Below are 24450 nucleotides of genomic sequence, written 5' to 3'. Positions count from 1 at the left end.
GAGGCTGCAACTTGCTCAGTGTATTAAACAAGTTTGATCGTTGTCATAAATGAAACACAATTACATTCATATTTTTGTCAAAGATATAGGCATATCAGCTTTCCTCTATAATGGGAATTAAACTTATAGTATCAGTATTAATAAAACCGGCTGGAAATCGACTCATTCCTCCACAGATGCGTGGTGCTTCCAAAATTCAGATAGTGACAGGGAAATTCCGGCACATTTAATTTTGCCGTTGCATATTTAATTCATATGTGCACTTCTCTGTAATATCATCTGCTCAAACAAAGCAATGACATACATTCTCAATAAAAGCAAGGCTCAGGGCAGCTTGGTTTATCTGATTTGGTAAGCACCTCCTGCTAATACCTCGCTGGCTTGTCTTTAAATGACAGTTCATCTCTGGAGGCACTAGATGGCGACATATACCTAGGTATGGTCAGACAGGCGATCGCTTCTCCAGTGATCAGTAGTTAAATTAAAAATATATGGCCAGCATGCTCATTTGTTTATGGAATTTTGTTTCATTCAGTAAAGTTTGTTTCAAGTCATTTGAGTGTACAAAAGTCATTCTCTTCTTTCTCATTCTTTTGTTTTTTTCCAGGAGTTTGATCAAAGCTTTGTTCACAGCGATCAACTTCACTTTTACAAGAGAGTACAGCAAGATATGATATGGATAAAACATTGATGTCAGGGAAGGAGGTTGCTGAGGACAAGGTGCCTAAAGATGACACAGGAGGCAAAGTGCAGAAAGACATCGAGGAAATGGAGACGGATGAAACTGCCTCACCCACAAAGACTGCTGACTCTGATGAAGCAGATGAGGAGCTGTCTGAGAAGCCGTGGCCACACTACACGCCTCAAGATGGAGACGACCTCTGCAGTATCTGTGGCTTTCTAGCCAAATGCCCAAGAGCACTGAAGATACATTCTGCAAGAAAACATGGGAAATTGATGAAAAAGAACGCTAAGTCGACAGCAAATCCAGTGGAAGATGGTGAAAATGCCTCTAATGCAGGTCCAGATGAAAACCCAGAGGAGGTGGGCCTGCACAAACAAAATGCCGGTGAGGCTGATCAAAACCAGGAGGCTGAGGCCGGATCTGGTCTTGATGAGGTGAGAGCAGTAGCCAAAGATCATGGGATATATGCAAAGGGTTCTGCTAAGGAGAGGACAGAGGACAAAACGCAGGAAACTCAAGAAGAGAGCGTCCCCACCCAAGTGAGAAGAGTGAGCAAACGAACCCCAAAACCCAAGATTATTTATTCCTGCAACTACTGTGGACAAGAGTTTAGGGACAAGCCCTTACTAGAGGTGCATGTCAACAGACACCACACCAAAGACACCCCATACACATGTGAGTATTTGTGGAACCTCTGTCCATTTAAAGTGGGAACCCACCCTTGAATAGAATTTGTTGTGTTCCACTGACAGTCTTTTCTAGAGTCATGAACATGAACATGTCTCCTCAGAGCTAGAAATGGAGAAACAAGGCTCATTGGATTGTCAGTACAAGACAGATCCAACAGTTGCTCCATTCAATTGGAGACAGAATATGTGGACACAGTCAGAATATTTCAATGATATTAGGTAATTTGTTGGGGACATAGGCACATTTTCTTGTGGAGAAAAACTTTGTTAGCACAAGGATTAATAACGTTTCTGGCCAGAAAAATTCTATGATGCATAATTCAGGCCCAAAGTAGCAATTTGTTGTTCATGGACCAGCCCATTTGGTCCTAATTTGGTCTGTTGATAAAGTTCTTTAGCTTAGTTTTAACTTTATACTTGTTAGCATTGCATGCAAATTCTATTTGGGATGCATTTTTGGCTCAAACACAATTACAAAACATTTCCAACCAAAAAAGTGGTTGTTTTGCTATACTGCTAACTACGATCATAATTTTTATGAGTTTGGATTGAGCACAATTTTTATACTTTTAAACTGAATTGTTAATTTTGGTAATGTTGTTTGTGATGTTTGAAAACATTGTCAAAACAAGAGTGTGTCTTTTTTAAAAAATGAATGAATTATTTTCCAGTTGATGCTGATGAGAACATGGATGAAGAGGAGGCAGCAGCTCTTGGCAACACCCTGAGGGTTATCCCAGCACCCGTGGCACCCAAACGCTTGCTCAGCAGGTTCCAGTTGAAATGTATGAGCTGTGATTTTAGGGTTGGCACCTCTGCATTATTAGAGAGCCATGTTCGAGTCAAACATCCCAGTCAGGACTGGCACCGCTGCAAATTATGTAATTTTTTTTCGGCCACAGCTGAGTGGATGCAGACTCACCTGTCCTCAGATAGCCACAAGCAGCATCAGACGGGGGAGAAAAGCACCGGATCATCTTCATTTGAGAACCATGTCGAGAGGGTCAAACGAGACAGTACTGGGGATGATGTCGTTATGGATAATGTGGCTGAAGAGACAGGTGAAGAAGGAGAATCTCCACTGTCAGAAGGAGACCTTGAATCTGAGGAGGCAGTTGAGGCTGCTGCAGTTGTGTTGGCTGAGGGGGAAGCATCAGATGAGCCTCCCAGGAAGAAAAGGGGGAGGCCAAAACAGGCGACCACCACCACTTGTGGATACTGTGGCCTGGTAGTGTCCAACGCTACCAACCTTAGTGTTCATGTGCGCCGTAAGCATAGCAAGGAGTATGGCTACAACTGCACTCTCTGCAACTACAGCTGTGTGACCAAAGGAGACATGGACCGCCACTGTATCACAAAGAAACATGTTAGACGTGCACAGGAGTCTGCGAATAAGAAAGCAGTCAACACTGAGACAAACACACCAGCCCAGGAACCAAAAGCCGTCTCTCAGAACGCAGATAAAGAAGCAGAACCTGACAGCACAGGCTCCAAAGAAAACAGTGGAGAAGAACAAGCAAAGTCAGACACAAGCAGCAAAAAGAGTAAATATGACTCTGTTAATGCCTGCAGCCATTGTGATTTTGTAGCTCATTCAATCCCTTCACTCCATCTTCATGTGAAGAGAAAGCACACCAAAGACTTTGAGTTTGTCTGTCTAGCATGTAGCTACTATGCTGTGACGAGCAGGGAAATGTCTCGCCATGCTGCCACAGACAAGCACAAGTTGAAAAGCCAGAAATACCTGGAGCCAGTGGGGAATGATGGTCTGAGAACGTTGCCGCTTCCAGTGAAGCTGAAGGAGGTCATTGAGCAGGTGGAAGTAGAAGATACTGACCCTAACCCAAAACCTGAAGCTGAAACTGTTAGCCCTGAAACTGCTCATATAGAGGAGTCTGAGGTTTGTTCTGATGATAGCCAAACTGTCGATGGCCAGCATATAGCTCCAGCCACCCCGCCCACAGAGGCTGGTGATGCCGTGGCCTGCGAGAATGCAGTTAAAATTGTAGTAATGACTGGCAGTGTTGAAACACAGGCCGAAACCACATCTTGCACCGGTGAGGAGGCGGATCCGGCCACCGAGGCTGTCTTACCTGCGACAGTGTCTGATACTGAGAAGGCTCCTGCAGAGCTCCAGCCTGTAGTGGAACAGTCTACTGGGCAGGGGATGAAGGGCAACAGCCCTTTGACAGAGACACAGCTGTCCAGAAGCAACCCCTTCGATCCTTGCATTGTATCTATGAAGGTCCTCGCTGAGCAAGAGCAGGCTCTGCAAGAGGGCCTGTCTCTGGAAGGGGAAGCTGCTGTTATATGTCTGACTGGAGGATCATCGGTGCTCCCCAACTTCACTGCTCCCAGTCCTGCCCCCCATGTCAAGAAGATCAAACCCAAGGAGGTGAAGGTGAAAGATGAGACCAAAGGTCCCACTGCTCGCATCCGCTGTGACGACTGTGGCTTCATGGCTGATGGCCTTAGTGGCCTCAATGTTCATATCTCCATGAAGCATCCATCCAAGGAAAAGCGTTTCCACTGCATGGTTTGTGGCAAGTCATTCTACACTGAGAGCAACCTGCACCAGCACCTGAGCAGTGCAGCCCACCTCCGCAACGAGCAGAACAGTGTTGAGGAGCTGCCCGAAGGGGGGGCCACCTTCAAGTGCGTCAAATGCACAGACCGCTTTGAAACAGAGCAGGAGCTGTTTGTCCACATCAAAGAGAAACACGAGGAACTCCTGAGGGAGGTCAACAAGTACGTGCTGGAAGACACAGAGCAGATCAACCGTGAGCGCGAGGAGAACCAAGGCAGTGTGTGTAAATACTGTGGAAAGGTTTGCAAGAGCAGCAACTCCATGGCTTTCCTGGCACACATACGCACACACACCGGTATGTATCCTGCTTTCATTCAAACCATGCATTCCTCATACACCCGGGCATATATTATACCAAATTTTCAAAATCTAAGGAACACCCTTTTAAACAATACTTCCTAGGTTAATGAAGCTTTAAGCTAAGATGATCCCTTATTTCACCTATTAAACAATCCTCGGTCATAAAGGGAGAATGCAGAGAGAATGTAGATGCAGAGAAGGGCAGAAGTTAAAGGGAGATTTTTACTCTTAAAACAATTGAGATGTTGATTATGCAAAAATGGGACTTTTAAAAGCTACTTATCCAAGAGGCATCCTCTTCAAAATTACTTAGAAAAGTCTAGTTGCCTTTGACTCGCTACTTGTAGATATACCATGACTTCGATGACTGGTAACCTTCATTATCACTTGTTAACACCTACTTGAAGTACATTGTGATGCAGATTGTAGGTCCAGTTGAAGCACAGATGAGATTTCCTTGCAATTATCACAAAACATTACATGCAATTCAATCATGTTACTGCCCATAAAGTTGCTCCAAAAGTATTGCAGATTGTGTTTATTATATTCTGTGATTATGATACTTACTGCACACTCAAACACTGTTAAAATAAGAGCACTGCTTTAAGAAAAGCCATTAACAAAAACTCTTAAAAGGAAAACAAAAATGTCTTTGTGAAGCTGCTCAGCTATTAGGCCTATTTTAGGGACAATAGTATAGAGTAGACACAGATAACCTACTCTGTGGCAGCACAAGCTAATGTTTAGGCTACTATCTACTCCAGCCAGGTAATAGCTGTTTCAGGAGAGGTGAAGGTAAAGACTGATTGAGCTGCAGACCAGCAGCAGAGACGCTAATGGACCCCAGATTGGGATTCCCTGAGCAACGCCTGGTCAGAGACATGTGCGACTCATAATTGATGTGTCCATTACCAAGACTCAGTTGTAATTATAGTCAATAAGTCTCTGTAAATGTGTTAAAGCTTAGGCTAAAAGCATTGGAGGTCCAAAGAGAGGTGGGCTAATAATTTAAAATAATCAATGCAGACGTATTCAAAGCCCTTAATTTCCCTTGTGTCTGTATGTCCATGCCGGTGTGTAAGTGTGCGAGAGCTTGTATGTGTAGTGAATATGTGTATATGTCAGCCTTCATGGCTAGCTGATTATCCTCAATCCATTAAGATTTATCTTGTCATTTATAATGCAAAGCAGGGCTGCATTGGTCAGGGCTTTGGCTGGGGAACGTCCGGCAGGTTAAGAACAGAGGGCGCTCCATTACTCTTCCCTGACCATGTGTATTAATTGCTTTTAAAATCAACTTAATGCAGGAACGAGATGTGAGGGCGCCATCAATAAATGCCCTTCTCTACTTCCTATGTTCCATCCCCCTTTCAGCCCAAACTTTAATGGGACTTTAATTGAAGTCCATAGCTCTGTGGTTTCTGTGTGTGTGTTTGCGTGTTTGTGTGTTTCTTGGGTGGAATGACCAGCTAACAGCGGCATGGCTTGAGATAGAGCTGGAGATGAAATGGGAAGGGTTCCACTTTCAGAGGCTTGGCTTAGGTAGGTGCAGGTTTTATAGGGTTCTTGTAGGCTGTTAGACAACCCGCAGATAGTGTTCCCCCACGTGACCTCATGGAGAACTCTTTTGCAATCTATAATGTGCTATAATGTGCTGATTTCACCCCATTACACCATATTATGTCCCTAAATTAATTCAAGCATGTGCTTACACGGAGGGGTGCAAATTGCGCTCCTGTAAAATATCCTGAGACCTGTGACGTGTTTGGCAGGGCAAAGAAGTAATATCTCCAGCAGATATTATATGGAAACAAAAATCCTTGGTCTTTTTAATTTTGTTTGTTATTTTGGTTCAGCATATTGCCAATATTCTCTTAAGTCAAAATGCCTAAAGCTGTAGCGATAATACCTTTGAATCTGTATAATTTATGACGAGCCCCCAATTTCTTCTTATTAATGGTTAGTCTATGTGTATTCATGATTTCACCCAAAGCCATAATTCTTGAGTTTTGAGGTCAGGAGAAGTGTTACTTAAGCAAATGAAAGTAGTGTCACCGAGGTCCAAACAGATGGATTTCAAGTCAAGGACATACACTGAGCTTTCACTTGATCTATATTTTGTTTTTGATGTTTCACTCTTTTTATTCAATTGAATTATGTGCTTGTTTATGAGATTGCGTCGTTGCTTTCATTGATGCTGCTCTTATTTGTGGTAAGCACCTATTTCTCTTCATTTTGACAACAATATGCCAGTTGTTATTATTGCTAAGTTTCCTCATTACATTGAATTATGCACCTTTTTATATTGTGGTCATTTATTCTGCGAGTTTGTTTGTGGGGCTGTACAGCAGGACTGTGGGGGTCTGCCAGTTTCTGGGCTGGGAGCACGTCCAGATCCTTTTAATTAAGACCTAGTTTTTATTCACTTGATTAATCAGTGAAATCAGGGGACGGTAGTGGGAGGCTGCACACAGATTTGTCAATTTGTCCCTTTAAGGAAAGTGGAAAAACACATACACGCACTTGCATTTTGCCAATGAGGGTGCAGCTGGAATTTGCATTTTGAGGTAAATTGGTCACTTTTTCACTGGAGCGAGCTGTCTGACCTCAGACTGAGCTGCAGAGTAATGAACACACACCAGTGCCATGCATGCACACTCACGCACAGGATGCAGTGTGTGCTTAATAGAAATAAAAGACAAGTAAAATTACAAGTGTTGCTATGGCCTCATCGTGATTGAACTGAATTTTAAAATTCTCAGCATGTAAAAACTATCGAGCTGTGATCTGTATTATTGAATCAGGTCTCACAAATGTGTGCAGATATTTTTGGACTGAAGCTGCCAATAGCTGAAATGAAGTGTTTTCTATTTTTATCTATCTATCTATCTATCTATCTATCTATCTATCTATCTATCTATCTATCTATCTATCTATCTATCTATCTATCTATGAGAAGTTCCAATTCAGTGTTTCCCAATAATGCCAAGATTTTAAAAACTTTTTGTCTATCTCATGAAATTACAGAAATTGTCTTCAGTTAGGGCCCAAGAACATAAACAAAAACACATAAAGACATAAACCATAAAACAGGGATACAGTCGGCTAAGTAAAAACAGAAGTGACGAGGAATACTTCAAGTGTGCCTGGAAATGCTGAAGGAGTCTATTTGAGGTGTTTAAGATTTAAAACGTTTATTCTTGTCAGGGTGGAAAAGGCTCTGAAACAGTATTTAGACCATCATGACACATAAAACTCTCCAGTGATGGGCAAGGTAATACATTTTTTAGGGTTAGCAGCTCCTGACCCACCCCAACTGTTCGATATAGGGTGAGCAGATGAGAATGGGTGCAATTTGGGACAGAGGAGGTGGGTGTGGTCAGATGTTTCACAACAATCAGTGTTAAACATTTTATGAGGCTATAACTAATCAAAACTTGGATTTAGTCTAATTTTCAGGACAAAAAGGACAGGATTTGGTTTCTACTCATAACTACTACTCATAATTTGGGACTTTCTGAATTTTGCTTGACAGCTGGTCAACCTAGTTCAATATTAGGGAACCCAGTGGACACACTGAAGCTGATTTTTCCCAGCAAAGACCTGCATGACACCAGATATTTAGAATAGTAAATGTAAAAGCTTTGGTTGAATCAGAGCTGTAGTCAACATCACCGTAGTTAAGAATGTGGCAATTTCAAAACCTGATGTGTAGGAGTAAGTCAACAGTGTGATGAAATATCCATATTAGTTGTTCATGCTCCCCCGGGCTGCTAATCCACAATACTGTATTTATGTCTCTCCTTTCACTTCCATAACGCAGCAGAACAAGTCCCAAAATAACACTTGTAGCACATCTACAAACACAAATAAAGCTGTTTATGCCAGTATAAAAAGCAACAAGTTCTTTGTACCCGTTTTTGGAGGAAAGTAAGTGGCCCACATGAACTGGAAAGTAGATCCGGTAGAAAGTAGATCAATTAGCGCCTCCAGCAAACTTAAGCATAGTAGCCTTGCGCAAGGAAGAAGCAACCTGATCATACTTTCAGTTACACAGAAAAAATAAGCATCGGGACTTATTTTTTATATTGGCATAATCAGCTTTGTTGCTGTTTGCTTATGTACTGATGGTGTTATTCTAGTTCCTGTTTTGTCACACTATAGAAGTACAGTATTAGTGTCCCAGGGGAGCACAGAGCAACTAATGAGGATACTTCACGATCATGTGGACTCTTATAACATGCAGGGAAGTATAAACCCCAACACTCACACACAAGTTCACTTTTGCTTTAAACTGTTTTTAGTATGGGGAGAAAATAATCACAGGTGAACCTGGTGGAGAAATTACAGTAGCATCTTAATAAGTTGTACATCGTTGGCCAACAGTCGAGTCAACCCCCATTGCTGGTGAAGTCTGAAGCACAATAGGAACCGGAGCAAGACTGAGCTCAAAGACCACAGCCCTGGGCTGAATCATTACTGTGTTTTATCAGTTGCTGATAGGACGTATCAAACAACAAAAACCAGTTTTATTTGTATGAAAATGTCATGGATTTTTACTGTGATAAAAGCCCAATATTGGCTCAGTGTATTGGTAAACTGACATAACTCTAGTATCGACCACTCAAAATTCTTATCTTCCATACCTGAAGGTCATTGCTAAGCCTCTGACAGCAGTGTGTAGCTTGTGTAAGGCTTTCCACATAGTGTGTGTGTGTGTGTGTGTGTGTGTTGGGAGGGCTGGTGGGGTAGTACTGAAACATTGCAGGAGGTTCCTCTCCTATCAGGAAATGAATTAGTCATTCCCCGTCTCATCCGGGATGTGAGGGAGCCACATCGCCCCTATGTGGATGGCAATATTAATTTAACATGACACTGCATTGATGGTCAATTTCAGTTTCACGGAGGCTGTTTAAGTGGAGTGGTGGAGTATTAATGTGATAAGATGTGAGAACTGAGGGATGTTACATCTCTCTCCTCTCTGCCATGTCTCATACTCAGCCAGCCATCTGGACAAATCAGCTCCCCATACGCCTCTCTCTCGCCTCACCTCAGGTTTGGGGTGTGTGTGTGTGTGTGTGTGTGAGATTGTCTTTCTTACTGTTTACCCATGGATGTTCATAACCGTGTCTTGTCATTTTAATGTCTTTGTGTGTGTGTTCACATTTAGGTGTGTGGAGGGCACTGAATTTAGATGCAGTGTGTACAGGGCGTGCGTGAGTGTGAGGGACTGTGTGCACGAGGGTCATTGCGTGCAGTTATGTGTGTGTGTGTGTGTGTGTTTGTGTCTGTCTTCCCCTCTGCTCGTCCATGTGCGTTTATGATTGTGTCTTGTGGTTTTAGTGTGCGTGTATGTGTGTGTGTGTGTGTGTGTGTAGTACACTGTAGGGACATGTGAAATGAAGAGGCCGGGCTTGCTGGTGCCCGTGTGTGGACTCCCCACCCTCGACCCGTGTTTATGGGCCTTGTTAGCACAAGCTTGCCTTTCAATCTTCGTTACTGGCCTAAAATTCGATGTGTCGTACTTCCAGCTCACAGCAAGTGAACCGTGTATGAACGAATTAGTAATCTACACAAAGTGCTTAATCAAATCAGCTGCTGCCCCTGGAATAAATATTGCAGAATGTCTAGGGATATTCACCGGCAGAGGGTGAGGCTTTGCTTAAAGATGCATGCATGGATATTGTACCGGGCTGCCACTTAGATTGGAGTGTTGCACTGTACGCCGCTGCCCTGGATGTGGTTCAGCCCGACACTATTTATATTGTCTGTTTTTTTTTTGCCATATGCACAGGTTTTGGTGCCTTGGGTTTAATCCAGTGCTTTGTGTGGGAGTGCAGGCCTAAGCATGGCAGTGAGGAAAAGAAATCATTTATTCGGCTGAATGTAGCGTTTGGTTGAAGCGAAATCTAAACATCGCCCATAACTAATGATTTGTGACTTTTTATTTCTTATTTTTTCCCTTTCCTTTAGTGAAGAGGGCCCAGTTCTCCTCGCAGATGCCGGTGCCTTGCCCACCCACCCGTTATACACTTGCAGTCACCCAGGGGCTTGCCTAGCACCTGCAGCAAACCCTCACCGCTCTGCTCTTAAATGACGGATGGCAGGCATAGGCTCTGCCACTCTCTCAAACGCCGCCCCGCCCTCTGGATTTATTAATGACAATAATTAGGGAGAAACCTCCCCACGAAGCCCGCCAGAGTGATTAGTGCTTTAATGATGGAACGGGAGGTACTGAGCGCACACAGAATTGATTTACGTATTCAGTCTGACCTTTGGAATCCAATTTACGCATCCACAGGCAAAGGAAGAGTAGGTAAGAGACGGGGGAGAGTGACAAGGATAGATAGCGAGAGAGAGAGAGTGAAGGAAGAGAAGGCTGGCAACTTGGAGTATGACTCTAGTTTTTATGGAGACTGGACTAAACGCATCTGTTTTTTTTTTTTTTTTTTTCCTTTGAAGGTCATTTTTTGGTCTGTGAAGCAGGGAGACACTAAAGGTTCACACTAGCAAAGAACTGATAACATAGTTTTTTATGTACCTGGCACTTGGAACAGGTCTGGATGGCAAGATAAAAGTTCCCTCCACCCACTAAACGGTGATGCTCTGTTGAAGCTGGCACCTCACTCTTTCCATCACAGGGTTAAAGCAGCACATTAACTCTCCACACTTTACTTTGCAGGATCCAAGCCCTTCAAGTGTAAGATCTGCAACTTTGCGACTGCCCAGCTGGGAGACGCCAGGAACCACGTGAAGAGACACCTCGGCATGAGGGAGTACAAATGCGACATCTGCGGGTGAGTTACACAGGACTATCATTCTTACAAAGTGATGGAAAACGATTTATTTGAAGGCTAAGACAGGATTTGGGGCCCAAACTCTTTGGAGGACAGCAGAATTGACATTGACGAAGTGGGGAGGAAAAGGCTTAGCTGGTTTACAGCTCATTATCTAAGTTTGGAGAAAGTGGTTAGTCCAATCATGAGAGCAATGAACCCGTAAACTGAAGGTCGTGGTGAACGAGTAGCACTTTTCCATCTTTCAGCTGCAACAGTCTGTAAATGTGTGTGTCAGGGTTAAACTGATAAAGTAGTTTGCCAGTGTATCAATGTGCCATTGCTACTGGCCTTTTCTCAAAGATCAGAAATCAGCATGTATTGAATGTAGTGATATAATTTTGTAAACCCTTCATAGAGTCTGTGAAAGCCAAAATGAAGCCTGCCTCACTTTGTTTTTAAAGAGCCACTAACCCTAAAAGGGTTTTCATTCGTCTGGCTTTCAGTGGAGAGTTTTAGTATCTCATGATGGTCTAAATGCTTTTTCAGAAGCTTTTCCACTGATAAAAATAACGTTTTGTGAGAAACAGTGAATATTTTTTTTTTTTTTGGCATGGAAATGGCCAATTTAAAGAAACTGAAAAACAAAATCACAGCTATTGACCTCTTCAATTAAAAAAACACTGACTTTAGTGTGTGAATAACCCTCCCTTCCCCTTCCAAGATGCTCCTGTAGTGTAAAGACAAATGTATTGCTGCTAGTCACTTTGCCTGCTAAAAGAATGGGGGTTTATTTCATCATCTTCATCATCTCAGTTGTACTAATAACCCCAGTCCATGTTTATATATGTAACCATAGGCCTATAAATGCTCAATAGTGCAATGCTATGATTCGTATCGCAGTACCTCGTACCCCCTGCATGTCGACCATATGTTGTGTTCAGCTAGTTTCATTCCCATGGTAGACCTCCCCGCTGCCTTGCCTTGTTCAAATGGACGTGTTAAGCTGTTTAACATGCAGTCGGGGAATAGAGTAAATTGTGGGATTTCCAGCTTTGTGCCATCATGCTTCTGCGGCGATACGCTCGCTAAGATGAAGACATATGCGGAGTTATTTAGCTTCTCCCTCGGTGTAATTCTGTGTAAACCGTTCCGTTTAGTTCAGTCGCTGGGATTTTGTTCTTCTAAAGCCGAGCAGAGCGAATGTGTTTATTTGCTCCCGCTGCCGTTTGCAAACATATTACAGCAGGAGCAAACAAGCTTTGGTTTAAACACAGCTTCTCCTTTAATGAGGGAAAAAGGCTCATGTTTCACAAGCCCTCCAGCTGAAAACCTTTTGCCCAAGTGCTGTGAATGTGTTGGGGCTTTGACCAAGAGTCTAGTTTTACTCACACAACATACACACACACATACTGAGACACACATACAGAGCAGTTCTCCAATATGCCTTTAAATGGGACTACTAAATACAGCCCCTGGTTTCACAAATCATGCGAATGGAGGAGCTGTGTGCTGCCAGTGCCAGCCACTGGTGACAAATCGGCCCTGTGTGTGCTTTCAGTACTGACTGATCACCAGGCTATCCCTCCCCTTGACTAAAGAGCAGCAAACACAAAGAAGCCTCCAGAAATACCCTCATTAAGGGCAGAGCCATACATACACATAGCCCGTTCTCTTGCCCAAGTTTTCAGATTTGATGATATAGCTTCCTTAATCCCAATCTAAAGCACATTACTAATGGGAGGCCATGTTTCAGGTGTAATGTGTTATGTGATTTCACCCCTGTTGTTGTTTTTTTTTTTTTTTTTTGTGCTTTGGGTTTTGGGTGACCTAGAAAAGTGAGATTATAGGGCTATTAAGCCTGGCATTCTCCTGTGGATAATGACAGCGTAACATTTTGCTTAGCCAAAAAAACAGTCTTGGCAAATGGGTTGCTTGCTTATTATCACCATTCATCATTCCAATTAAGGTGAGACTATGCCGATACTATACCTGCTTTATATCTGTATCTATATATCTGTGTCTGTCTATCCATTTATCTATATGGCTATCTTTTTGAGTGACAAAGTAGTTTTTTAATTTATTAATGCTTTTGTTAAAGTAATATTCAGCTGTAAAACGCATGAATGCTGTTTAAAACACAAGTCTGCTGATTTTACTTCACACTTTTAGTTTTGTTGTTGTTCTGTTTTGTTGTTTTCTAGTTTAATTTGCTTACACAGTAAATAGCATGCTAGAATTATGGCGACATAATTCAGCGGAAGTAAAAATCAAAGAGAGTCCGGGGGGATGGAGAGGAATGACAGGCAGGGCGGGAGCTCAGAGCTCTTTCAGGTCTGGAATAAAACGTACATCCACAAGCAGCAGCAGTTTTGTGTTGTTGTTGCTCTGACCTCTCAAACACACTCTGCATCTACAGAGGAAATGGTGTTTTCCGGTTCCTGGTAACGACACACTGTTTTCTTTGCCGTCTTCTTATTAAATGGTTAGATTGTGCACTTTTTGCATTCGTTGGATATTAATTATAATGATTGTATACATTTACCTAAGCCTGCAAAGCTATGAGGGTTGAAATGTCCTTTAAAAGACGATATCACTGATTTTGAATTGTTTTGTGTAACATCTACAAAATGTACTTGATCTTTACTTAATCTTTTCCCAAAGCAAGCAGTCGTATTTTAGAACCCTGATATCATTTTTACTCCCTTTTATCCTGCCATTGGTTTCCATTCATTCCACTATGATATGAAAATGAACTTCAAACTTTATTTACACTAGTATTTAGGGTTGCAAAATTCCAGGAATTTTCAAAGTTGGAAACTTTCCATGGGAATTAATGGGAATATATGGGAATTTACAGGAATTTACAGGAAAAATCTGGAAATTTGCAAAATTGCATGTTAGCCTGTAAGCAGGAACTTAATGTAGTTGAACCATCTTGCAGCATATTCCTGGTTAAAACAACCAGATTTAATGCAAATTCAGTTGAGTTTCTGCCCTGCACTGTGCGCTCCTCAAACCCATGCACAGATCATTTCTAGAGTCCTAAACACTGCAGAAGGATGACTGAGGCCACACGACTAGGCCTACATTTTAGCTCACAGACGACATCCAGTCAAGAAGGTTTTGATGATATGACTGGGGTAAATATGTTGGACCCATGGTATTAAAGTTTAACTGGAAAAAATAAGTCAAAATGTGTTTATACAGTAGCTATTTAAGAGGCTATCTATCATGGTGCTAGCTAGCTCAACTGTGATGCTGGTTCTCCTGCCTTCTGCTAGCCAGTTTTCATACAAATACAGTTATCATACAAGAATGTAGGCTATAGTTTGGTTCAGCTGCTGACTGAGGAGTGTTCATCCATTCATTGAGCCTATTTCTATTCATTTATCCACCATCAATCTTGAAGGACTGAGAAAAAAATCTGCTCAAAATCAGTCAAAGTCAAAAATGTCATTAGTTTGCACACGTCTTCTTATGACAAAACAAAATTCCCAGAATTCCCCAGATGAACTTCCCATGGAAAGTTTCTGGAATGCTTCCGGAAATTTACCAGAAATTTTCCGTCCCTTTGCAACTATACCAGTATTCCATCACTGTAATAAAGTCGTCCACATTAGTTTTCCTAAAAGCAGCAGCACTGTTGGGTTTCAGTCAGTTGAAATTGGGCGGTGTGAAACAGTTCCTCTGCTGGGCGATAGTCCCCAGGCGAACATTTCTTTTAAACAGCCAACTGTCAGTTCTGTGATTTATGAGTGATGGTGACTTTGTTAGCCACAGAAGCAAAACATTATTAAGTTACTGTTTCAACCAAAAATTCTAATTTAAAAATGGATGTTGATATAAGTCATGAGATCTTTGGTACCCCCACATGATGTGCAAATTGGTTTGTTGCCTCAAAAAATTAAAAATCACTGGTATAGTCCTTTAAGATCCAGGAAGGACCACGAGCTTACCGGTTTTCCTTCATTCCCCAGCAGCTGATTTCACCACGGAGCTCCCCTCTCCCTGGTTAAACGTGTGTTAATCAGTGAAATAAGCTGGTTGAAATCAAATCCTGCGTGCTCTTGGGCCCCCATGGTGTCAGCTGGTTGAAAACAACTGCTGCGTTCTGTTCATTGCCATTCTGATCAGAGCATCTGCCTATACCGTACCGTAGCTTGCATGTCTTTTGTGTGTGTGTGTGTGTGTGTGTGTGTGTGTGTGTGTTTGTGTGTGTTTTTTAACTCAATCTCTCCCTGGTGCCATCGATTGGCGCTCTCCCACGTGAACCCTGTGGCTGGAAGATTACCTTGGCCCTGACACTGTGAGCCAACGTTTGAGACGGCCCCGGCTGGACGTGCCGCGCCTCAGCTGTCCACCTCACTTTAGCCTCAGCCAAACACCGGCGGTCTCTTTTCAGGAGTAGGGGAAGTTGTTGATACTTAAAGATCATATTGTTGTGGCATTTAATTAACAAATGCAAATGCAAGGCCAGGACAGATTGGAACCCTTGACCGGGCTGCCAGTCAAAGCTGAGAGGGCTGTTAAGTGTCTCGCTCATCACCGCCGCCGCGCTATAGGCTTTCTGTCTCCGCCTAGCCTTCCCTCTCGCTTTCTCAATCTGTCTGTCCATCTATTAGTCAATGTGCCAAGCTGTATACATGTCAGGCTGTCTGCATCTTTACGGTAACACCAATTGATCTGTCTTAATTTGCCTATAAAAACTCTTGAGGTGCAAAAACAGCAGAAAAGCACAAATTGGTGGCGAGCGTGCAAGATAAGATTCCTCATATTTAATTGGTTAAAAAAAAAACGTCCAGCATGTGAGATGGCAGATTCTTGCATTTCCCCCCGGCATGTTTTGTCCACAGTGGGGCTTGGCCACTTAATGAGCCTCCTCTTCCTCTCCTCCATCATCTCCCAGAAAGGGCCTAGATTCAGCATTTCCACCCTCCCGCTCGCTCCTCATCCTCCCCAAAGATGCTACGGACGTCCAGTGCTGTTGTAGGTGTTAAATTATGCATCAAGAGTCTAAATGCTTTGAGGCATTGGTTTAATATCTCGGCCAGGGCCTTAGCAGTATTAACACTAACATGGACATGGATTGTCCTCTCGTGGACCCCCGGCTTTATGATTATGGGTCATAAGCTGCCCATTTCCCAGTGTCACTTCAGGCGTTCGGACCAAACTTAAAAACTGTTGCTTTCGCTCAGCACAAAAAAGTTTGCGGCGTGCTAAGTCTGTCTCCTCCGCGGAGAGGCGTGCATTGTGTTTTTCCCTCCCGCCCCTCCTCGTCTCAGTTTACTTGACTTAGTGTCGGAGTGAGTATATATAGTCGTGATTTCATGTTGGGCGTTGTGAGTGTGATTTGACTGTTAACAGGATGGGGCTGGCTCATGTCAGGGTTTTTGTGTCCCCCCCTGTCTTGCGAGATTGTCTGGTCTGTTCCCAGAATAGCCCATCAGTTCCGCCCTGCGTGGCTCATCCGCTGTAATGTGCCTTAATGCCCGGGCCTGTATGAGTAGTGTGAGGCCTGGCAGTGACAGTGGAGGAGCATCTTAGCTTGCTGCTTATCCAGAGAAAGCCGTCACTTAACTCAGCCCCTCTATTGTCTACCCACACCCCTCTCCTTCTCCCCTGACGTGATTCTCTGTAATCCTCAAACAGAATCTGGTTAGAACTCCCTGAGAACTATTTTTATGTTTTTTTTTTTTTTTTTCCAACCCCCGTCCTCCCATTTAAACATAAATGGTTGTTGCAGATGAAGAGAGGGATCCCTATGAGGATGATTATAATGTCACTCCCCTGATCTCCCGCCGCCCCGAAATAATTGTACATCATCGCTTCATAACGTGTCAGAGGGACGTCGGTGGCGTGCAATTAAAACCGCAGAATATAATACACCAAATTACTGCCTGTCAGGCCTGTGAACAACACACTCGGTATTTGAGTTACACTTAATCATCACGTGCATTAGCGATTTCGCTAAGATCCCCTCCGCTCCTACAGCAAGGGCACGGAACACACTGCTCCACACAGGCTGGGGGATTGTGCCTGTGTTGCAACAGCTCTAGGGTGGTTATGCATTTATGTTAGTAGAGTTGGACCTTTTTGAAAGCTCATAATGTCCTAAATGATTTAGCTGTACTTGTCCAAGAACGCACACCATGTGTTGGCAGGAATCGGGAGCCGGAATTCTGAATTCATTATCAGACAACAGATGTAAACATTGAATATTTACCTGAACAAATCAGATACCACAAGCCTTTTGTGTTTGCATATTCCATTAGCATTTTTTTCAACCTTAAGATGTCGTTAATTAGGCAACTCCACTGATGTGGAGTGAGATAAAAAGATGGATGAACCTTGACCTCCAGTCTATGATCATCACAAGGCAAATTACCACCAATATAAACAAAAGTCAGTTTATGTGTTTTTTTCCCTTAAAAGACCCTATCCTTGTAAATCTATCTGATACTATTTGGTATGATGTGCACTTGAATTTGCCTCATAAATATTTATGTCAGGCAGAAAAGGTGGATAAACTGAGTTCAGATGCAGCCACTCTCCACCACATCCCTGGACAGCCCTCTGTGGAGATTGAATGGTGACCACATTTCCATATAATCTTTTTTTGGATCTGAATTTTATTGTCCCTTTTCACTTGTATTGATCCATGTGTATCTAAAGACTTATTATTTTTTGCTCTTTAGAGACAGGGCCTGGCATTTATTCCCATCAGGAAGATGCATCAGTGTTTTCTGGTTCGGATACTTTAGAGTTGCCGTCTGGGAGCGCGGCCCATGTCAGTCAGCGTGGTCCCCTTCACCAAAATAAACACATTTTGCTCTGATGCGTTTAACTGAATTTAGTGCACCATTATCGGAAATGAAATAAGTAACGCTAAAGGTCATTTGGAAAATAATGCAGAAAGGCTGGTCTGGAAAGGTTAAGTATGTGACGGAGCTGTTCTGATGATAACGAGGGCTGCGCATGGCTTGGAGAGCTCGGCGTTCTGGTTTGACTCGGTATTCTGCGATCGCTCTTTATGACCAAGACAGCTTTACAGCCCGTTACCCCCCCCCCCCCATAACACGATAAAGCGCAGCATAATGGATTGGATGTGTTTAGTAGCCTTGGGCTGATGTTTGTAAAATTAATGTTTTTTGCAATGGAAACACACACAGGCACACACACAGAAAAAGGCAAGAGAGGAAAGAGAGGACAGTGAGAAATCAATAGCAGACAGCATCAACATATCAATATAAAATCCGCCAGTGTACAGTTTTACAGTTTTTATACTTGTTTTGCAGCTGAAAATGTCAACTTGATTTCCTCACCCGTGACGTGTCCTCTCAGATATCTCTTCCCTTAAGAGATGACAACAAACACATTGCCTCATTAGGCGGGTTTGGATTAGAGGACGGTTAATCAGCAGGAGGGCAACGAAGGCTCAGGAAAAGTCACGCAAACTAGTTTTTGAGATTAAATTTATGCTTCAAATTACGCGGCACACACACTTGAGGGAGATGAAGTCTGTTTGCTTGGTCAGTCTCATTTTGGTGAAAGGATGGCCGAAGAGTTTGAATGGGACTCAACTCAGCATTTCTGAGAGTGGGGGAGAAAGCGGGGAATCTCTGTGAGCATATCGCTTCTATTAGGTCTTAATAACGATCTCATATTCTTTGGTGGGCCCACTACTGGGACCTGGGGGCTTCATAATCGAACCATTTCCCTTTAATCAAACACAAACAAAAACAAACATAGGGGCCAGATGCTAAATGGCGGGATCAGTAGTTTAGCCAAGGAGCTAACACAGCACATGGACCCATGATATTAAGTTATACCACTCCTGAGGACTGTCTGAGTTAAGAGGCTATTTTCTGCACTGTGGAGGATCTTAGCCGCATCTTTACTAAAATATTAAACCTCCAGTAGTCTCAGCCACCTCCAGCTCTTCATCATATATCTTTTTGGATAAATCTTAACCTGTTGGGCTTGGCGGTTTCTCATCTTTGATTTCACATCACCCTGCATTAACAGTTGATATAACAGGCGAGCACCATGAGGCATTCAGAAACCTCTCGGCCTTAAAAGTGCCTGCTGTCCGATAACTAAGATCTGTTTGATTATAAATATACCGGCCGTAGATGTATACCAGCTAAACAATGTGGAACAAAAGCTGAGTTGACATGGGCATAAACACATCATCACATTCTTGTTCTTTAAAGATTCTTTCTGAAATGTTGCTGAGCGATCCGTTCTCCAGAGCCAGTCTTGGTGTAGGTAGATCTTACCAGCGTCTACATGAAAATATTAAACCTCCAGTAATCTCAGGCATCTCCAGCTCTTCATCATGTATATTTTTGGTTGAATCTGGACCTGTTGAGGATGACAGTTCTTCATCTTTGCTTTCACATCACCCCGCAGTCCTACACAGTGATGTAATAGGTAATACCAAGGCGGGTAAACTATCACCTCCACTCTGAGATCATCACAAGGCAAACAGAAAGTTTTTTTTTTTTTTTTACCTTAAAAGAGCCTCTCAACATATATCTTAGATCTGTTTTGTTATGAATATACTGCCTGAAGATGTATGCCAGCTAAGAAATCTGAAAAAAAAAAGGTGGCTAAAGTTGAGTTTTAATGGGCGTTAACCCTCCGGCACACCCTTGCTCTTGTGCAGAAGAGCAAACTTTACACTCTAAAGATTCTTTTAGAAATGTTGCTGAGCGATCCGTTCTATAGAGCTAATCGTGTCGTCGGTAGATTTTTGGAGCCCGAGCAAAACTAAAGAGAGGGAAGTTAATGAGTGATTAACAACAGCAATTAAAAGATGAAGAGGAAGGCAGATGAGAAAAAGGGGGGTAATTAAAATATCAGTCCTCTCATTGTCAAAAGTGCGGGTGTCATCCATTGTGCACTTATTAAAAAGCTGGGAGGAGGGGGGGAGGGGGGAGGGAGCGAACGGCGCTTAATTCCAGCGGCCCAAAGTGTCTGGTAATCTGCCCACGGATGGAGCTGGGAAGGCTGTAACTCATGTTTAAGTGTTGGGGCCGTGTCATTGCAGGTTCACAGTCATGCATTTCTGTGTTGACACCCATCGGGGCAGGGGATATTTGGCAGTCAGGAGTAATTTAACTTAATTAATGGGATGCATATTTGATGGAGGAATAAAATATCCCGGCTCAGCAAAGTGGAAAAGGGGAAAGATTTAGTGGGAGTTAAAGGTGGAGGGGAGAGTAATTTGTGCATTCAGTTACTGGCTGCTTGAGAGACAGAGAGCAAAGGAGAGAAAGGGGGGGGGGGGGGGGGGGGGGGGGGGGGAGTGAGTCGGGGCTGATAAAGATGGCTACGGGGGGGGAAAGAGGAGGGGTGGAGGAGAGGGACGGGGAGGATGAGAGATGGATGGTTGACACAAAGCTGAGCTGATGTGTAGAGGGGAATGGGCTGTCCCTCCATTGAGAGGGCCATCAGACTGACAGCGCTTGATTTAATTGATATCCGGACGGAGCCCCTTCTCAGCGCAAACAGACACATTACGCTGGTTTGCAAACTTGTGGCAGAGCTGCCGGCTGCCAAGGGCCTTTTTAATATTCATGAGGGGGCTTTTAAGGGTGTTCGGCAACAGCCCCCCCCCTCACACACACACGCACACACATCCCACCCCCACCTGCCCACCTTCCAGCATGCCTTTACTACCAACACACACACACACACACACACTTCACCTTCCACACACTCACGCGGCAGACACGCAACACGCTGGTTCTCCCAGACAAACCCGCGGCCGACGAAAAGCTGTCACGCTGCTCTTAATCTCCCCTGGCACTTTTTAATTGACTTCCTGTAGGTATAGATTATTTTCATGGCGAGTCTGCCACCGAGATGTTTGATACCATCCTGGAGACTGGCATCTGGGACGCTTGTAGCTCACTAGAGATGATGCCGTTATCTCAGTCACTCTCTCTCTCTCTCCCTCTGTCTCTCTCTCTCTCTCCCTCTCCTTCCCCTCTTCCGTCTCTCCCTGTGTGATGGCCAGACTTATTGGGGGAACGGGGGAGAGGTAAAATGCAATCAGTCATTGCCATCATCATAATTGAGCTGATGTACCTGCTGGGAGTGCAGAGGAAATGTTGGCTTGGGTGGAAGGGAGGCTCTTTGTGTCTGACTGACTGAAGCCGCTGGTAGCGACAGAGCGATATGCGGCGCTGCTATTGGCCTTTTATTACAAACTGGATATGAGTTAGTCAGTTTTGTCTCCTTGTGATGTGACTGATATGATGCAGTTTGTTGGATTACATATTCAGTGTAGAATCAATCAATTCTTCAGCAGTTGTCTATAGGACGCCCTAAACCTGAATTGATTCTAATCAGACAATTTGATCAGATTTCAGGTATGTATGTAAGTATGGATCAAAAAGTATTGATATATAAAATAATAAACATATGTTATTATTACTACATCAAGTAGTAATAGTAGTTGTGGTAGTATTATTAGTGGCAGTGATAGTTGTATTATTATCCCTATCCTGGTCCTCAGTAAAGAGTCTGTTTGTCACATGATCTAAATTCTGTTTTAGGGCCTTGTCCTCTGTGACAAGAATAAAAATCAAAATATTTGTAATTTTTTGGGGGGGTATTTTCGTCATCGAAATGGCAAAATGTAAAGTTACAAAATATGGGTGCACACTGTCACCTATTAGAGTCCCAAAAGAAACAGGTGGTGGTATTGCCCTCTAATAATCCATCTTGTCATGGTCTAACACAGATCCATTTAGACGGGTCACTGACGTGAAAAAGTTTGGGAACTCAACTTCCACATGTTCCATCACGGACCAAAGGCCTCAAAGCCTGCAGATTGGCCCTCGTTCTCCTTTTCTCATCATTTGTTAGCATCCCTCAGGCTTAATATCACAAGATCCCCATGACTCTCAGATTTATTAAGTGATATTGACCATTGTCTATGCAAAACAGATAATAACCCGTGATGGATGGGTGACATTAGCAATGAAATTACATCAACCTTAACAGGCTATTGTATTAACACACCTAGCCGATTCCACTCCTCCCCGCTGCCCGTTTAATTGATTAATTGCTGACGTGGATGGATGAGGGGTAGTGGCTCCTGAATTGGTGGCTGATTGCTAGTCAACCATAAACAGGAGCAGCCACAGTGGGCCCTCAAGGGCAATATTCATGCTCCCCCACCTTATGGTGATTCCTTATCCTGCTCTGACAAGAGGAAAAATATTCGGCCATAAAATCGCTGGTATCACCGGGCTGACATATAAAGCCCTCCGTCACTCCCTCTGTCTCCTTGCCTGTGTTGCGTCTCCTTTAGCTCCCAGTCGCTCAGCACACCCGTCGGACTCTGAAATCACCCATCCTCCCCTGCATGTGTAGCTACAGTCCCCCAGGTAGCCCCTCTGCTTCCCAGCTTTAAATATGAGCAAATAATGGCGGAGTGAGTGATGCTGCCCGTGTCCTTGACTGGGATCCTCTGTGTGCCGTAGCCACATCTCACTGTCTCCGAGCCCCGCGGGACGCGTAAAACACCCCCTTAGAAAAACTCCCAAGGCTTGTTGGTGGCATCTGTGGATGGATGCAGGGATGCAGAAAGGCAACGAGGTGTTTGCGTGTGTTTATGTGCTTGTGGAGGAGGGGTTAGGTAATGTTTGCGCTGCTTTGCGTGCAGTGATCGGGTCATGCATGGCACTACGTCCACTTTAATGCATTTCACATATCTCGCAACAAGATTATTAAAATGTTACACTGCGTATCATTTCTCTTTTATGTCTTTGTTTGCTTCCCTGCGTCCGCTGCAGCGCCGGAGGCTCATATTGGGATCTAATGCTGGAAGAGGTTAGGACCAAGCTCTGTGGCTGCCACCAAGATCTCCTCACCAGCATAGCTGCCACCAAATAGCCCTGCAGCTCCTAACAAGGGCATATGGGGGTAACATTTTTGAGGACAATAAAGTGTCATTAGAGAGGGAATGAGGGAGGGAGTGAGAGTTGCCTGCCCTCCGTTCACATCTCCACAAGTGTCAGGGGAAAAAGGAGTGGACATGACACCGGGCGAGTGGAAGACCCCTCTCTCCCATCACCGCACCGCGTTAACCCCCGCGCCGCCGAGCCCCTGCAGACCGAGGTGCAGGTCTGCACCCCTGCAGCCGCCCGTGAAAGCGCTGACACATCGATTAGCACGCAGGGGAGCCGCCGAGCGTGATGAGGAGGAGCGCGCGCTCTGCGAAGAGGAAGCATTTATTCATTTATTCCGTTTATTCAGCAAAACAAACAGAGGTCACGATTATGCTGCAACACTGATAGCCCTGCGTCTATTACAGTTAACTTCCAAATTAGGGGTTCACTTTGTTCACTTTTATGGTCATTTCAAAAGCCTGTTTGCTGCCTTCCAAGCCCCCCCAAGCACATTCTGATGACTTTAACCGGCTGCATAAGCTGCAAGCAGAGCCCAGAAAACTAATTTGTTTTCTCTGAGTCCAGTTTGAGGTTCAAATCCAGGAGCTGTTATTCCTCACTTGTGGTCTGTGGAAGGGACAGTAGATGGCGCCATTCAACTTGCTAGAAACCCACAGAGAAAGCATTCTTGTGAGCCCTGTAAGTGCCTGGTGTGTGGTACATGTAGACCTATGCTATAAATGAAATTGAAACGCGCTAGATTGATATTTGTTCCATAGAAAGATCTCCTCAAATTGAGGCGCCCTGGAAAATGTATTTTGTTTGTTATTACTCATTTTTTTTAGCAAATGCAACCAATACGTTCCTCTCTTATAATTGTGCACTATAATGTGAACTGGTAGGGGGACAGGTAATGAATTGAAACTTTGTTATGGACAGAAAAGGTTGATTTTCAGATGGGAGCAAAAAATGTAAATGACATGTACCGTACTTAAACAAGGGAGATGGCACATTTAGTCAGACTTGAGCTCAGTGGAGACGTTCTCACAAAGTAGAAAAAGGTCCATTTCCCCTTCGGTGTGGTGAGACTAGCACTGTGGGTATTAGTGCGGCTGTAAATGTGCGGAGGTGGAGGCTGGGCTTGTGGCAGGGCAGACTTGGCGTTCGGAGGGGGGGGGTGTCCCTGCCGGTGCTGCTTTAACTAGGACAAGCCTCTCCATACCGGTGGACCTCGGGGGCCGATCAGCAGGTCTCAGGAGAGGCCCCCCCACTCTGGCGCCTCACCAGGCCTGTCACGAGGGGGCTGACGCTGGGTTGGGGTGGCTGGCTGGCTGGCTGGCTGGCTGGCTGGGTGCGGGGCCGCTATGATGGTGGTGGTTACGGCGGGTGGGGGTTGACATGCCGAGAGGGCAATTACAGCAAGGACAAAGACTACACAGTGATAAGTCCCCACAGCACCCTAATGAAGAGAGCAGGTTAGTCTGCTAAGAGGACTGGGCAAATG

The 24450-nt window shown here is 44.0% G+C and overlaps 1 protein-coding gene across 3 annotated transcripts in view; it reads left to right on the top strand.

Annotated features, from left to right (window-relative positions):
- The window catches only part of znf407 (zinc finger protein 407), a 170975-nt gene that overhangs the window by 1579 nt on the left and 144946 nt on the right, over positions 1 to 24450 (top strand). For 2 of the 3 annotated variants that reach the window (XM_030072076.1, XM_030072078.1), the window contains exons 2-4: positions 608 to 1360; positions 2046 to 4256; positions 10944 to 11058. In XM_030072076.1, coding sequence (XP_029927936.1) covers positions 676 to 1360; positions 2046 to 4256; positions 10944 to 11058 — 3011 coding nt within the window. In that variant the 5' untranslated portion in view covers positions 608 to 675. Of the gene's footprint in view, positions 1 to 250; positions 437 to 607; positions 1361 to 2045; positions 4257 to 10943; positions 11059 to 24450 lie in introns of those variants that run through there. The other variant, XM_030072077.1, reaches the window with a different exon arrangement.

This window comes from Myripristis murdjan, chromosome 16, assembly GCF_902150065.1.
Source record: "Myripristis murdjan chromosome 16, fMyrMur1.1, whole genome shotgun sequence".
Classification (NCBI taxonomy): Eukaryota; Metazoa; Chordata; class Actinopteri; order Holocentriformes; family Holocentridae; genus Myripristis; species Myripristis murdjan.
The sequence above is the reverse complement of the archived record's forward strand: the minus strand, read 5'-3'. Positions and strand labels throughout refer to the sequence as shown.